This window comes from Lepisosteus oculatus, chromosome 9 (genome assembly GCF_040954835.1).
Source record: "Lepisosteus oculatus isolate fLepOcu1 chromosome 9, fLepOcu1.hap2, whole genome shotgun sequence".
NCBI lineage: Eukaryota > Metazoa > Chordata > Actinopteri > Semionotiformes > Lepisosteidae > Lepisosteus > Lepisosteus oculatus.
Genome location: NC_090704.1, coordinates 9,501,540 through 9,519,626, shown reverse-complemented (window position 1 = coordinate 9,519,626; position 18,087 = coordinate 9,501,540). Strand labels below are relative to the sequence as shown.

The following is an 18,087-nucleotide window of genomic DNA, read 5'->3' as shown; positions in this document are numbered from 1 at the left end:
CAACTGAATACTTATTGAAAACTGCCATCTGCAAACATTTAATAGAATGAAAATGTTTCATGCTGTAATTACAATTTGACAGAGGCATTCATGTGCACTAATATTCCCCTGGAAATAGTTGACCATACCAAGCATATTTTTTACAAATGGAATAAATGGAGTGGCTGTTTCACAGCAAATTAAGTGACAAAACAGTATTTTTCAACACACAAAAACAAACTTAAAGCTCTGATCAAAATGTTTGACTTACTGACAAATTTGTACAATAGATGTCCAGGACAAACAAGTACGAGAGAAATGACAGTTATTCTATCAGACAGAGTTTATCCGCTCTCTGTGAATTACTCCTCAGTGACACGGGGCATTATGGAATGCTGAATGGCATTTGAAGAAGACTTTAATAAATGTGACCGGATTTGACTCAGATCATGCCAGTTACATGATCACGGTATACAATGACATCCTTGTTACCAAATTCAGTACATTTGAAATGTTGTGCCCTTGGCCCTTGGACATTTAATTTCTTGTTCTAACAAGGACTCTGAAGAGTTAATTAAGCCAGATATCTCTTTTCTAAATCCATGTTAACAATCCCCCAGAATGCTTTTTCCATATTAAATGATCCTCTAGTTTGGTTCCAATAATAGTTTCCATAGTGTGGCTTGGCAGCAGATCGTTGTCTGACCGGAAGGCGTCACTGGGGGTGATCAGCTCAGCCCAGTCCATCACTGGAATACATCTCCCCTATACTGTGGACATTTTAACAACTCGCCATCTCAGGAAGGCTGGAAGTATTTCTAGGGATACCAATCATCCTGGTTTCTCATTTTTCTCCCCCCTTCGTATGGTAAGCGTTATAGGAGCATAAAGGCACGATCTTCCAGATTCAGTTTCTTCCCACAAGCTGTCAGATTACGTAACTCTACCCCTACCACTGGCTCACACTGATGTTTTTTTTCTCACACTGCTTGTCTGACTTTTTTTTATAGTTGTATGCTATTTAACTTGTTGCTCCTGTTCTGTGTGTATGTTTTTAGTGATCCCTTTAATGACTTTGTACTGGAGCATACATGCAAATAAGCATTTCACTGCACTTATGCATATGACAAATAAACTGAACTGAACATACTGTAACCTTATATATAACAGAAATAAAGACTTATAAGTAATTACTTGTTTGGTTTTGTCATCATTTTAATGGATGAATCTTACATTACAAATTTTCCAGTCAATGGCTATTACCCTATTATTGCAAAACCCCTGTTGTAACCAGAGATTTGTTAACCACAAATGTCTTGTGTTTCTCTATTCCTTATGTACAACTGCTAGACAACTCTCAAACATTGGAGATTGGTTTCTAGTACCTGTAACACTTCTACCTCTTAATTGCTAATATTTGTTATTGTAGAAGCTTGTCTTTCCTCAGCCTGACTCATGTTGTCAATTTCTTTCCTTGTAAATACCTCTATGAAAATCACTTCATCAACCATTTCCCTTTCTTCAACTACAGTTAATGTTTTCCTATTATTATCTTAGAGATGCTTTACTTCATCCTTTTGCGGTTGTAACACCAAGATTAAACATTTTGTAGAACTGATATCGATCTATTGTAATACTGATTTTGTTTCAGTTTACGCCCTTCTAATGTTTGAACCACATTTTTTAATCTCCTGGCCAAATCCCAGTAGGAACTCACTGAGATTGATATGATTTTGGGTGCAGATCTGAATCCTGTCATGAATCATATACCTGACAGATCAAAGTCAAAAGAGACGAAAGTCCAGTCTCCAGCAACTATAGCATTGAGAAAAACCATATGTCTGACTTTGGTATGGTGAATATATGGCATGTGCTTAACTTCTTAACCAAATAACTTTTTTTGACAAAGACATACATAACAGAATTTTTCTTCTAAAGTTATGTCTCCTGTAGTATACAATACTGAGATACTGCCTATATCACTATATCTATAATATGTCACATCACCATGGTAATTTCTGCAGTTTTGAAGTAACTAATAAATCTTCATGTACTCCCCACGAGCATGTTATAACAAGCTATTATAAAATTTTAATAGCTCCAGATGCTTATCATCATTGAAATTGGAGGAGTTTCTTGGTTTCAGCTGTGGCTCCTGGATTCAATGGGACACAGGTTTGATTCTACTGTAGGAGTCAAAGGCTACATCAAAGGCAGTACAAAAGACATCATTGAAACTAATGCATATGATTGCCTACCTTATTATTCAGATCGTGCTTTTTCATAGTATGGTCTGTTTCAAACCATCTGAATAAAGGCACACTGCCAAAGTGCCAAACGGGCTCATTGGCCTTGATACTTGAATGTATTGATGCTGTAAGATGATTGAAAGGGGAAACAATATCATTTTAGTATCTCAGTAGTACCGAAAAGTATGTGTTAAGCCTGCAAGGTTAGTAAAATGTGGAAACCACCCCAGAATGAAGATTACAAATATTATTATTACTAACAGGCTTTAACAAATTAATATATAAGTATATATGGAGGAAATGGCAGGCCTCATTTTGAGAATGTGTTCAGTAACATCCAACAGACAGACTTCCCTCATCAACAACACTTGTAGAATATATTGTAGTGTTCAGTTAGATGTTCAAAATTAGAAGTTACAATGAACGTAGATCAGCTTATTAATTACAGAGGCAAGGTATTGGGAATGATATTAGAATCAAGGAAATGTACAAGCTATACAAAGTGCAACTCTGTAGAACTGATGTTACTACCAAATATGAAAGTGAGCTGAAAGTCTAGTAGCTCCCATTCAATGCTTCAAGAGAATGCCTAGTGCCTTTGTGGAGCAAAACTCATTGGTAAACCAAAGAGAAGAACATGAAAAACACCTTACTTAGAATACGGTGTACAATATTGGTTGACGCATTCAATATACAGTATATACAGGATACTGTATGTACAGCAGCTGCCCTGGAATCAACCCTGAGAACTGCAAACAGATCTACAGTATTTCATATTGGCTTGAAGGAATTATTTTTTAATATGTTGACTGGATTTTACCTTATATTAGGTAAACACTAAACATTTTTAGTCTGGAACAGGGAAGAATTTGTGGGGACCTGATTCAATATTCACAATCCTAGTGTAAAAGACACTGACTAAGTAAACCGTAAGCACTTTGTTCAGAATCAGCAGTGAAACAAGAATGAAAGGACTTGCACTTGGGTTGCATGGAGGGGTGTTTATAATGGAGAACTGGAGCTTTACCTACACAAACAATTGGTAGAGTATGGAACAAGACGTCGTTGAAATGGATACATTTCTTGGAATTTTTCCAGAAACAGCAGGTTGTGATCCTCAGATCAATTCACTACTGGCAACCAAACGGACTACATTCTCTGAATGGCCTCCACTTGGTTTTGACCTTTTTTATATTCTTATGTTCATTTGCAATACCACCAAAGCCATTGGACCTTTGGGATTGTACACCAGTAGATGGGAACTGTGTCCTTGTGTCTTAAACAATACAGCAGGCAATAGCACTTCACAACTGTAATAACCAAGCACTGCAAAAACCCTACCAGATAATAACTGATACTTTGATGCACAGCAATATGTGGTTAACTCAAGCAGGGCATGGAGACCCAGTTTCCAACTAGATTATTTTATGAAAGGATGACTTCACAAAGAGAAGCAAATGGATAAGAAGCAACAAGATAATTATGTTAAAACAATATTTTGCAAGGCCTAAGGAATAACATATTAGTATCTTTGTTCATATTTTAAATTGCAACTAGAATAAAGATTAAAATCTAACCAATTTAAACAATTTCATGTTTCAATGCATTTGGAACAAATATGTATACTAAAAACAAAATACATAACAATAAAAACACATTCATACATTCCCTGCCTGCGACACCTGAGTGCAGCTAATACATTTTAATTGAAATAAAATTAAGACAAAGGCTATAAAGACTGGCAATGTAGAAAATAAGCAACCTGTGTTTTGTTTTTAATAAACCAAATGGCACCTTACCCAGCAAGGAAGAGAATATTTGTATAAAAGCTCTGTTTGTATTGTATAGACAGCTGCGTTTAAAGTATATCCTTTAAATTCACAAAAAAAGTAATTTAAAAAACAATGAACAGAAATACATTCATTTTATGAAATGTAACTGCTGACCCAATTCGTCTTATATCAAATCTCCCTCTTTGTTCGAGCTGCAAATTAATAAACCATTTGGTGAATGTTTTTCATCAATCCAGCCCATAGGTGGCCACAATAAGCCACATTTAGCCTAACACTCATTAGCAGAATTTCAGGACTGACAGACGAAGATAATTAGCAATTTATTTAAATAACCAATTTCTGTGAAAATAATTGTCATGAAATGCCCAGGACCTAGCTCTTTTTAATATAGTGTAATAAAAGTGTTAAGATAATTCTGACATTTGCAAATGCCATCAGTTCACCTTTCACATTGACAGTACGATGGCATTATGTTTAAACAATTACCTGATAAAGCAGTGTTTTAATAGAATTCTGCAGTTAAGCACTTCCTTAAAAACACACACTGGAACCAAGTCCTTATTTCAAAGGACATTATTTACCTACATGAAATCTCAAGCTTTGCTTGCAAAACAGGGCTCCTTGTACCAGAGCTCCCCATATATAGATAAGGAGAAGTGTTTTCAGTGTTTTTTTTTTAATGAGATAAAGCAAACAAAAAATCTGTTATTAATTCATTGAGAAAATGAAAATGAAGAAAGCGAGACTAAGTTAGATTTCAGCAGCATAATAGAAACCTCTTCAGTGCATGGCCTTTCTGATTCACAGGACAAAGCAGCTCAATGTGGATATCAGTGGTTATTATCTTAGGTTGAAGATGCATAATTCAGTGTTTGATATCTGTGTTTGGGATTCAGTGGCTGAAAAGGCCACCAGCTTTCAATATACATATACATAGGACTGGAAAGAATGCAGCCAGAAAGGAATTCTTTTTGTCTTCATTCTAAAGAAGCAGGGTGACTTTGAAATCCAGAGTACTATTAAGACTGATTATAGCTTTAGCCCATCTAGGTCTGTAGACAATGAACGAGTGGCAAAGAAAGAAATATGAACAATTTAAGACTGTACAGTATCTGCTTGTCATTTAAGTGTTTTTTTAGAGAGTACAAAAAACCCAAATCCAAGCATTAACTTATACATTCAGGAACAAAAAAAGTTATCAAAACACTTGGAATTTAGCCTTCAGAGTGTTTTATAGATCAATACTAGGGGACTGTACTTTTAATAAGGAAGCAGAATTAAAAGAGAATAAATACAAAAATAAATTGAAAGTCAAGATAAAGGGCTAGGGGTGGCAAACAATTACCATTATTACTGGTGTTATAGTTCTGGGGATAGGATTGAACTATAAAAATAGGATGTCATCTTTAGGATACCTTCTTGCAGAACCTGTTTGTTTTAAGACATGCCTTTTGTCATGACATGATTTTTAAAACCTGACCTATGGAAGTAACTTTTTTGAATACCTTTATTCCTCACAGTTTTTAACAGGTAAACACATATATGGCACAGGGATTAAATCAAACTTTCAACATAAAGAGGATTTTTAAATCTGAATTGACAAGCAAGTCAAAGTTGTGACTGAAACCTAACCTTTGTCTGCATAAGGGGATGCACAGTGATTATCTCTTAGAACTGTTTAAATCCTAAAAGTCTGGACAGCCACTCATGACATGATATTGCACTACCGTGTGTGTCATTTTTCTACTAATATCATCTATATTGCTTTAATATGACACTGTGCAGACCTGAGCAGGATTCCACTGCTACTGTATGCCCACACATTCATATATCATAGTTCATGTGGTTGCATTTGAAACTTAATGAGTGACTTTAAAGATGAAATAATTTTTCATCCGATCATAACCTCTGGAAAAGACAAAGTTGCTTCTCAAAGAATTTTAAAGAAATAAAAGAAAACAGTGGACAAAGTGCAAATCACATGCATAAAGTCCCAAGGTACCTTCTGTTATCTCAAAGAAGCAAACGGCTGAAACATGAAAAAAGACACAAAAAGGTGATTCCGTTAATTCAGCAAGTCCTGAATTATGTTTAAAGTGCATATAAAGAATGTAGCATTTTATCCAAAAATAAAAAAAAATCAAACGCATCATTAAACAATGATTAAATAAAAAAATGACCATTTCAACAATTTAAGAAGAGTGATGTTATCCTTTCTTTCCTAAAAAACCTACCCATTGTTGTAGGGAACTTCCTGCTTTTGTGTGACTTAATTAACGCCTTTGCAGTTCAATTATCACTGTTTTACTTGCATTGGCTGATTAATTGTTCTAATTTCTTTACCCAATAACTTGTTAATTAAATTATAATGCAGCTGTTTTCAACATCCCTTTGCTTTTCTCTGCCATAAATTAAATACTCTTCAAAGAACCTACTTAACTAATTCAATAAATGAACGTGGGACAATAAATAGAAACATCTTTTTTTTTCCTGCAAAGATTATAGAGTGAAAATTAAAACTTCAACACACCAAGTCATTATATGTTTTTTTTTTTAGAGCAAGTTTATATGTAGTCTTTTATGCCTGCAGGTTAAGTAGAAATCTGTGGGAAAAGACAAATAACGAATCTCCCCAAATTTAATCTTTAATTTTTTTGAAGCCCAGCTGTTTCTGGGATCTCTAATTGCTGCAACTGTCCATTATATTTTTCAGAACACTCTTTAAAGGACAGATCACATAAGGGGTTTAATTTAACATGTTGAGATAAAGGTCTCTTCTCTAGGTTACAACACCAATGCAGGAACTTGGACTGTGTTAATTTAGCAAGCTTGATCTCGCTTGCCAGAGCATGCTTGTCAATATTTAGCTCCTAGGGAGCATGCCATGAATCCTTACCCAAACGGCCCTAACCACAGGCTTTAACAAACGCCTGTGATTATTATTCTGTAGATGAGATTAAAGAAACAGTCTTTCTTTTCAGCTTGAAGTGTATTTTGTCTTTGCGGAAACATAAAGCACAAAATTGAATAGAGGGTGCAGATACAAAGCAAGATAAAAATGAAACATTTCATACTACGGCTGCCTTTTTTGAGTTGTCTCATTTTGTCATGTAGTATAAAGGAGCTCAAGGTTTTCGTAAAAAAAATAAAACAACAAACACTCCAACAAGCTCTTATTATATATATTTTTAGTACTGTTAGCTGTATTCTAACCTGAATGAAATGTGTTTATGTAATTTTAGTATTTACCCAGTGCAAATAGAAACAATTTCAGATTGATTTAAAACTTTTGCCTTAGAAATATGTTGTATTTGTATATTTTGACATCATATACATTATATATAGATAACATGTAAACGTTGATGATTTTTCACACATATATTTTTACACATTTGATTAAAAGATGTGTTGACGTCAGTGGACATTTTCAGCATTTACAGTAGGTAAAAGCAATGCAGTTCAATAAACTATTTTAAATACAGCAAAATGGTATGCAAGATAATGTATACCTTGCAGGCTGTATTAAAGATATATTTGTGTTAAAGGTACTGTATATTATTTCGGTCGCTGTGCTTTTTGTATTTTTCTGGTTCTCAAGCGCAAGATAAAGGTTTCTTTCCTTAAAAGAAAACAGCAGAAATACCTCTATGTCTTTTAAAACGTTCAGTGCATCCATATCAAGATTCTATTGTCTTCTTTTGTCGGGGTCATATAATTGCTTAACATACTTTTTTTGACACCATAGGCAACAGTAGACAAGACTACTGTGTTGAATAGATCAGTTCTGTTTCCACAACCTGAAGGCTGCACTTGCTTTGCTGTGAATTTCAAGAGAAAAACCAGGGGAATTCAGCCCCGACTAGCAGAGAAAGCTAGTGAAAAAATTACATTCTAGTCATGCTCTCTTTTCCTAATTTCCCTTTTCACTGTTTCGTCTCCCCTCCCTCTCCCTGGAGACTGGAGTGATTGATAGCCTAATCCAATGACTGTATTACAGGCGCCTCATCTTGGACTGCGTCCTTATCATTAGCAGTTAGCCTATGGTTAAATTCACAGCTCACTGCTTGGTACAGCCCCTGAGATTTAAGGGTCTGGCCTTTAGAAAATATTTAACATAAAATTGAAATCTTGACAGTACTGAGAACTCAGTTCTCTGCAAGCTTTTTAATTAATCTGACTTACTGTACCATGGTAGTCTAACATGGTGAACTGTTACAAGGATTACTGAAACGTGTAGCACTAAATTAAACAGCCACAAGCTTGCATCTAAGAATCAAGAAATATATCTTCACACCATAGTATTTTATTACTGGGGGAATGAATGTTTCTGTTTAGTGAATAAAAATGCAAATTTGAGAAACATTCAGCTTTCAGGATGCTCCGCAGGTTATTATGACCTACAAGTAGATGACATTGCTAGTAAAGGATGAACATTTTCTCAGGAGATTACACATTGTTTATAATGTTTCAGCTCCTAAACTCTCTCCTACTTTTCTTCCTTTACATGTTGAATAACATATCTATTCATTAGTTTATGCAAGTAAGGATAATGGGATTTAAACAGAAGGCTTTCACAGTTACCCTTTAACATGAAAATGAATTCAGCTGGGCTGTACAAGCAGGGTTTTCTATCATTATCAACAGATCATGCCATACCTTTCTGAATGATTGCCTTCTTTTAAACCATTAAATACCAGTATTTTCTACTGTCTGTAGTTTCTGTAGGCAATTTACTGCAAAACTGCTAAAACTGTCTTGGCTGTCCTTGTCTACTCCAATGAATAAAAATAATACAAATATAAAATATTTTTATGCAGACTGTGTAGCTGGAATATGATTTCCTGTCATGTCAGTTTAATTTTTCAATATGATAGACAACTGTGAATAAAGAATGTATTACATGAACTATTATTAGCAATATTAATTAATCTTGATCAAAAGACCTGCACCTATCTGCATTACCTACTGTGCAAGTCCATAGCCTCTCTAAACACCTTTACCTTATGGCTTTGTATTTACTGCAAGGACTCCTAATCATATTTTCTCATTAACTGAAGTCTAGTTTTAATGAATATATTTTGATGCCATTCATATTAAACCATTTTGTTTATGTTATCTCATGATCATTGAACCTTTTAGTCTCTCAAGTTTGAACATTTTCATGGCTTTACTTTAAATTCAAGTTTTAAATCTGTCTTTTAACTCTCTGCCCATATATCTCTTGTGTCTGCTCTTAAGGGCTGTATAACAGTGAACCCTTTTCACATCACTTATTGCTTTTTCAAACCTTTTTTCGTGATACATATAGAAAACTTATAGCGATCTTTGAATTTTAGATTTCAGTTTTAAAGTGTAAAAAGCCAAAACCAAAGTGTATGTGACCACTTTTGAGCATGACAGACACTATGAGATTGATCTCTCTTGGCAACCAAAATTCCCTAATCTCAATTCAATTGAGCATTTTAGGAAAGAACTTAAGTGATGCATTCATCATTTGTCATTTCTCTGCCTTCTTCTTAACAGCAATGGGATTGTTTGAACTAGTAATGTAAGAAGGGGTTCAATTTCTTTGAGATCCTTAAGACCCCTTCAGCACCTTGTGGAGTTTATAGCACTTTGTGGCCAGATAGTGTGCATGCCGTTCCTGATTATATGCAAAAAAACAACTGTAGCCATGCTAGCCAATTTAGTGTACAATGGTACAAGAAATGAAATCTTGAAAGAATATGACTAGTCAAGAAAGACGTTCTTAACTTAAATGACAAACTTAATAATTCAACATAATAATTTGCAACACAGCTCTTAAAGTTATAGTAAATGCTATTCTTAAAAAAACAAGTTTACACCAACAACTACCAGGTAATAAATGCAGAGTCAATCTTTAGAATAAAATCATCATTTATCCATTCAATTAACATACAGTACCAACCATCACCACTGGCAATAGATAACAGCACAAGCAGTTAAAACAGAAACAAAGCCTTTATTTTCAGTGACACAATAACTCTAAAAGAATGCCCACTTTGGGTTGATTAGCCTTCCCTTCCATTTGCCAGTACAATAATATTTAGCAGGCGACATTTACTGAATATAGATCGAAGACAAATATTGCTGTTCCAGCTTTAGTAATGCACTGGGAGCAGAACTGCTTTGAGGACAGCATGTAAGATTCAGGTGAAAAATTACACATGTCATAAAAAGCCTTTCTTCCTAAATGTCATTCTTTGGACTGGACTGGACTTCAAAACAAGCACTTGGCATTATTGTATGTTGTCTTTGTTGCTGTGCTGTAAATAAGAGTGGTAGAGATTTGTATAAGGCAGGTGAGAGCCAGGATGTCTGTCAGATAGCCTTTATCTGTGTTCTGATCTTCTCTGCACATGATGGTGATGGTGATCAGCTGTGATAACAGCAGCCACTGTCAGATACAGTAGAAAAGAATAAAGAAGCTCCTTTTGAGAAGTAAAGATAGCCAGGTAAGGGAAGCAAAGCAGACTTGAGAATGTTGGTTTTACAATACTTGTTTATCTGAACCATATGTTGTTAGTGGAATGAAAATTTGCTGAACCCAGCTATAAATACACCTCTGAAATAAGTCAGGATTTCCAGCCATAACCACAGATTCCAGATAAAGTAAGCTTTTACATCTTTCACTACGCTGTAGCTCAGCACTGTCTTCTTCTTAATAAAAATGCCAAAGTAAATGCAGTGTCCTCATGCTACATTCCATGTACAGTATAATCTAAAACTTACTTTCACCATTCAGCTTTAATTGAACAAACATTGTCATTGTACAGTATATTTCTTGGTAAAAAACAAATTAGCATAGAGATTACTACTGTATTGTTTAAGGGTTTTAATCATTGCGTTTACATTAAATGGATTAATCAAACCATATGGGTGACACACTTAACCAGTTAATCACACCAATTTACTAGGATATGCAATTGTAAGCTTGTTAGTTTTTGTTAAATACAGTGCAAATGTCTAATGTTTACCAAGTGTGTGTCACTTTCTATTTACGCACCCCTTTCCAAAAAACAGAAAGAAGGAAACTTGTAGCATGCAATTCTGTTGTTAAACACATTTGGCACTGCTTCTGATAATTAAGAATGTAATTGTTCTCTTTCATCCCCTGTCTCTAATAGTTATGTGAAGGCACAGAATTAGAAGAAAGTGGGAAGGAAAAACATTCATATGATACATATAATAATGAGACTAGAACAAAGTAACCCAATCAAAGCATCTTTTAGGAGGTAAATATATTTGAGTATGTTAACCATTTGACAGAATGGGATAAACTTGTGAAAAAGCTAAGAAAAGCTAAATCTTTCAGGTTGTAGACTTTTTCCTTCATCTCCTTCCAATGCTAAAATTTAGGATATTTCTCTGTGATACATTTACAGCTGTCCTTCCAAACTGATCTCTGTTACCCATGTAGATTTGTTTTTCACACAATGCATTTTTGCTACAGAGCACGGGTAAATTAATCAATAACTCTTTTAATCAATCAATGACCACAGGCATGATTGATTAAAACCCCCTACTTATTATACATGAATGATAAAAGCTAATCATACTGTATATCACACACACATATATATATAGTCAGTTATAGCTTGTGTATTGAGATTAACCACATATTGAAAAAGTGGTATGAAATGCATAGAACATCATCATTTTTTTAAAATTCATAATCTGTGGTTATTTATTTATGTCCATCCCATCTGGAATTTCTAATTAACATTTGGCTTATGGCTATAGCTCCTGTGCTGCATAGGGAGAATAAAGACCTGCAGACAGGCTCCACTGACACTCCCACCTGTCAGAGTCATTCATCTTTTGACATGCTACAGGCTGCACTGTGCCTTATAAGACACAAGAAGCAGGAGCCATGTTTTATACCAATATCGATGCAAGCTTACAGACAGTCAATTTTTCACCCAATATAATGAGGGTCCTAGCCAACCAATGCCCAGATTATGCTCCGTCAATTGTGAACCACTGCTTGGGACATCCCAGTCATAGTTTGCTAGTGACACAAGAAAAGCTCACCCGAGAATACTGAGCTCAACCTGCACCTAATCAAGTAGCTTTACTAGATGAGCACACTCAGAACCCTCTTCTATTAAATATTCAATACAAGGTATACATTCTGGTTTACAAATGAATGGAATATGGAGGCTTCAGGTTGATAAAGAAGGATCTCAGTCTTTCCTCTATAATCAAATTGCCTTAAGGAAGTTCCTCCCTCATAAAATAACAAAAACAGCAACACTGCCTTATAATCACACCAAAACAAAAATAAAACTGAATATAAAACAAATTAAATCCGAAAAAGACTTTGTTTGTTTTGTGGCAAATCCTTCTAACAGTTACTTGAACACCACATTCTTTAAAATTCCCATTCCATTGAAAGTTACTTTGATAATACAGCTGTTTTATATCTTAGGGATGTGAATGTTGAAAACAGCAAATGAAAGTACCCTCAGCCCTGTAGCTGTAAACCAAATTGCAGACTGCTGTCCCTTTAGCAGCCCAGTGATCAATTGCTGGCTCTGGTTCCAGCATCGTCATAGCCACATAGCCGGCTGACTCTGGGGGATGTCAAGAAACACAGCAGCTGCAACTTAAATGTGAAAAATATGACATTGAGTAGTTTTGCTTACATAAAATACTGCTGCAATAGTTTCTATATTAATTTTTAATGCACAGTACCTTCCTGACCCCGTTTCTCCCCCAGCCATCAATACAGCAGCTGAGAAAAAACTAAACAAGTTGACAGCGAGAATGCAGCAGCAGTCTACCGTGCTGAGATGATATCTCTGGTGCTTTAATATACTATATATTCATATATACATAGTATTAAATAATCCCAGCCAAAATGCAGAAAGTGAAGGGTAATGTCATAAGTGGCATTTACTCTTTCTCTGCAGTTATGCACGACCGTTGCCATAGAGCTCTCATAAGCTTTCAGAATAAAAATTGTCACAATGGTCAACTCAGGTCTGTAGAAAAGCCGACTTTTTCTTGACATGTTTCCTCTTGTTAATAATGCAAATCTCTTCTGGAGCAATGTTATCGATGTATTTGAAATCCAAGGAGAAAAAGAAAGTCAATGGCCTACAGAAAAAACCCACATAATTTGCAAAATTAAGGATAATAAACCTTTCTTGAATAAATGACAATATCTTAACCAGCTGTTTCTAACATGATAGCACTGGAAGAAAAATGGTCAATATAGTAAACAAACAATGCTGTCTTTTTGCTAGAGGCAAACCAATGAGACATCAGTGTGCAGCACTTGGGACACATTTTTTATGCATTTCCTAATGAAAATCTACAGTACCTTTCATGAAACAAGCATTAAAGATCTCGGGCAAAATGTGTTTCAATTTGTTTTATCAGCACTAGCCCATATACTTTGGGGTTTCTATCTCATTTTAAGTGAAGAAATCTCTTGCTGTTAATAATTTATGAACTGAAAACAAATTTACGCCTCTGGAGTAAAATCAAACTTTCTATTCCTAACAGTAATATGCAGCAACAGACATCTGTATGATGAGTATATCAAGATTAATTTTAGGAAAAATTATCGTTTTCATCAACGGCAAACATTTCCTGTTTTCCCTAACAGATTTTATTGTTTGGAATTCAGAACCCAGAGTTGGTAGTTAGCAAAGAAAAATAAACCAACTCTTGCTCAGATAATATCTTACTGATAAATACAGCTTTGACAGAAGAAGTCTGTCATCCATGGTGATAAATTTCTTTTGGTTACAGCCTTATTTTTAAACCACCATGCTAAAGGCCTAAAAACCTTAGATTTTTCATAATACAGATAATACATTTAGAATTTCATAAAAGTTCATAGTGTAAATGCCTTATCATAAAGAAATCAGAATACCAATTTTCCTAAGAAAAAGCTATCATTAATAATACAATTTCATCACTTCTTCTATTGTTGATCTTTATATTGCAAACAGAGAAAACAGCAGTAAAAGCAGACCATTTTATCAGTTGAAAGACTATGCTAAACTGGATAGTCAGAAACAGTGCTTTATGAGGTGTGACACTAACTGAAATAAGAAGTTGTAGTAAAACGTTATTTTTTTTATTAATCTAGAGGGCTTCTACACAAAAAAGAGACTAATTAGTAGTTTTATACAATCAGCATAAAAAAGTTCAGAACTTGCTTACGTTACTGAAAGCACAATTTATTTCAACCTTACAGTAACATTCAAATAAATTAAAGGCTTGTTTGTTTTTCAAATGACCCGTTGCATAACCGTTCATGTTCACTTGTATTTTAAGAATCTGGGACAAATTTTTTTTAAAAAAAGGAAAAACAGGGCTGTAAAGCACGTACGGGAGCAACAGAAAGGAATTTGTTTCTTGCTGCTTCAGTGATGTTTTCTTTCACCTATGTGAAAAAGAGGGCATTACTAGTGCTTTCACACTCAATCTGCTCCATCTGTCATTACTATTAGAAGCACTGACCAGTGCTGCATTGCAAAGCCTGAACATTACTGGAGACATGCTAGCTCAGCCGGCTACATGGACCTCCTGGTGTGTTATACCGCCTCAGAGGGAAGAGTGTGCAGTGAGGAGGGTAACACCTACCAGACACTCCGCCATATGTGGTCCGTTTCCCTCCTCCAACGGCAGGCCAGGGTGTGCCGTCTGCTCGCAGTCCCATCAGCCCCGAGACGGTGTTGGTTGCTGTAACGCCATCTGCACCACCTGCGTGGCAGTTATTAGTGGTTAGCCGGGGAAATGAGGTGCCAAACTCCCAAAACACACCCTCCCAAATGTAATGGCCAGTGATTCTTCGACACTAATGAGGAACAGCCGCAAACCAACAGCTTGCAAAAGTCTTACTTTTTCCTTATCATTATCTAAAAAAAAACAGTAATACTTGGTTTCTTTTTATTAATTAAAAATGTGGGTTTTAAGCTTCTGCTTTTTTAATGATGGGGAAATACATACTGTACTGTATTTACTCACATGATGGCGATGGGTTTATTAAAGGGGACTGTACTGTAGCTACCACTGGGTTTTGAAAGAAACAAATGCTTAAATCAATTTGCTTTGTAGTTTTTTAGAACAGTTGATGTGCGCTTTGCTAAAACAAAATCACTGGAAGTCCATATTTGACTTCCAGTAAGACTAATTTGGGAGCATATTGGTATTTCTATTGCTAGGTTTTATTACTGTCTCTTCTAAATTTCATCTCATTATCAGTAAAACATTCCAAATTGCTCACACTTATGCACAGTATAAAATAGTTACATGCTGTAGTTACATAAAGGCCACTGGATTGTTGTATGTATACACACAAGTGTAAATTAATTCTCATTTATATTAAAATTATCATAAATATGTAATAAGGAATAATGTACTGTTACATTGTACAGTATTTGTACAATGTTACTGTACATTGTACAGTTTTTATTCAGGTCGACTTAAACGGCAATATTTGGATTAATGTGAAACAATAATTGACCCTAAATCCACATTTTTCAAATAAAATGAATCTGTCGTATTAACAATAATTAATGGACTGTTGAGCAGTTTCATTAGAGGACTTCTCTTCCCACCCCACCACTCCATGATCAATAAGGACAAAGTTCTCTCATACCTTCATGAGCAGCCATTGCAATATCCACAATATTGGTGACATTAGGGGTCAGCTTGGCAAAGAACGGGATCTTAACAGCTTGTCGTACCCAGCGACAGATGTTTCGCACCAGCTCTGGATCCTGTTCAAATGGGTCAGTTACAAAACTCAGTGATAAACTAATCTGATAAATCTGTGCATTGAGCAAAGCAGCAGAACTTAATGCTGCCAATCTGTCAGCCCGGCATGGGGCTGAAAAGGCATTCTATTCAGCTTATTACAGAACCTATTAGATTAGATTACTGCAAACTACATCACCAGGAGAATTCCACAGTTTATTTGTTTGCTTTGAGTTTTTGAATCTATTTAATATTAACACTGTATGTTTTTTTGTTATTGTTTTCTACTTCTGGCTCTGTTTTGTAGCATCATTTAGAATCTCAGCAAACAACACTGCAAGGAATCTCAGCAAAAAACAAACTGCAAGAAAACTCTGTTATGTTGTAATGTTATGTTGTATTTATAAAATCCAAGGTGTGCGCTTTTCCATGTACAGTTAATGTTTTAAAGCAGATTTTATTTCGGTCCTGTTTTCTTTTAATGCCCATAATGTATTCTAAGAATTACATGTAGGTCTAAATTGTGCAATGTCTCATTGCTGCAGTATACGTTTAAAATACCACATCACTCTACCACTCTCTCTCATTTTTCTGTTGTCTTTCTTGGTAAATGTGCTTCTTTCCTGAAATATCCAATAATTGTTGGCATATATATATCCCCCTGAGCAATAGTTCTGGCACTCCATGGATAAAGAAGTAAGATTTACAAGGCCTATACACATAACAGAGCTGTGAGGTCAGTTACAGTGAAATACAGGGTAAAGGTCACCTTGATTTAAACGCTCTACTTTAAAAACATAAACTAAAATTGATTTGTAAAAATAACTGCTTTGAAAAAAAAAGACTTCAGTGTTTCTTTGTGCATTAAAGATAAAGTGGTTTGATGGTAGTTTTCAAAGACATTTATTGACAAATAAGAGTTGAAAGTTGCGCAGTACTGGAGCCACATACATTGCAATGGTGGAAAATTATATTTTTAAGAGAAGTGCCAAATATATTCTAAAAGTATTGAGAAGGACAAGAAAGGTTACTTCATTGGAGACTATAAAATTAATTCTATGGATTTTCTGAGATATAATGCACACACTTACAGCAAATGTTACTCTTTGCAATTTGCCATGATTTATTCCAGATTTAAACATAGTTAAGCAAGACTGAAGTGTTGAATGTAATCTTTAAACACCCATTCATATGCCAGAAGATGCAATATTATAACTCCCTCACAGCTTTTGCATTCACTTTATTAAAAATATTTGATGGTAAATATCAAACCTCACAAGACCTGAGAAAGAGTAACTGTTTTAATTTAAACAGTACAACAGCTTGCTAGCTTTTTTTTTTCTTTAATGGCAAAGACAACTATAAATGAACTCTTCATGCTTTTCTTTTGTTAGTGATCAAACTGAGAGAACCCATCATTATATTTTTTTAGAAAACTCAAAGACAGGTCTTGTAGGACTTGCTGTTTAGAATAGAGCACTAACCACTATAAAATGCTTCTGTTCCCAAATAACTATCGGACTAATCATCTTTGGTTCCATATTGTGGACTTTGTGATATAGCATTTGTGAATTAAAAAAAAAGTTCACAGGCAGGGCTCTGAATCTCTGCATACATATACTGTATATGTATGGAATACATCTAACACCAGTAAAATACGGTCACAACAAAAAAAACCTTTCTGAGCACAGACACAAAAGATTTAATAGTGGTCTCAGGGCTCTGGTGCTAAAGCTCTCTGATGGAACAGTACAGAAAGAAAAAGAACAGTGCAATGAGAAGATATCCACAATGGGAATTTATGTACAAATGTAAGGAATGGGTTGAATCACAGTGCTAAGATTTTAAGCCTACTGTCATTGGTGGAGACATGACTTATTAAGTTTTCAAAGGATCAGAACCCTGGACAGTTACAGAGGCCTCTGAAGCCTGGGAGTCAGCAGTAGTTGCTTGGACAGCAGTACAAGTTAAGGCCGCCGAGATATAGACAAGGAGTCTGGGGGATACCTGAGTTGAAAGGTTTCCAGCTGTCTGCAAGACATCCTCAACACTGGCCCTTTCATGGCACAACAGTAAGTAACATAAATCACAGCATCAAGGTAAAGCAGTAACACTGAGATATAACGATGGAAAAGCCTAACTACAGGCTAAAATTTGAAAATAAATACTTTACAATAATATTATGAGATCATTTCAATTTTTTGGTTCACAAAGTTAGACATGTTTCAAAATATAAGGCAAGCAGCTGTAGTGGTGACAGAATTTGACTTTAAATATTAAAATGGTTTGAGTGCGCAAAAGTGAAATTCCTTTTTACTTCAAAGATA

The 18,087-nt window shown here is 35.1% G+C and overlaps 1 protein-coding gene across 1 annotated transcript in view; it reads right to left on the bottom strand.

The window, feature by feature from the left end:
• LOC102688311 (dihydropyrimidine dehydrogenase [NADP(+)]) overlaps nucleotides 1-18,087 on the bottom strand; it is a 201,412-nt gene that overhangs the window by 44,153 nt on the left and 139,172 nt on the right. Inside the window, exons 17-18 of the mRNA XM_006634975.3 lie at nucleotides 15,663-15,783; nucleotides 14,645-14,764 (exon numbers count right to left, since the gene is read on the bottom strand). Of these exons, the coding sequence (XP_006635038.2) occupies nucleotides 14,645-14,764; nucleotides 15,663-15,783 (241 nt within the window). The remainder of the gene's footprint in view (nucleotides 1-14,644; nucleotides 14,765-15,662; nucleotides 15,784-18,087) is intronic.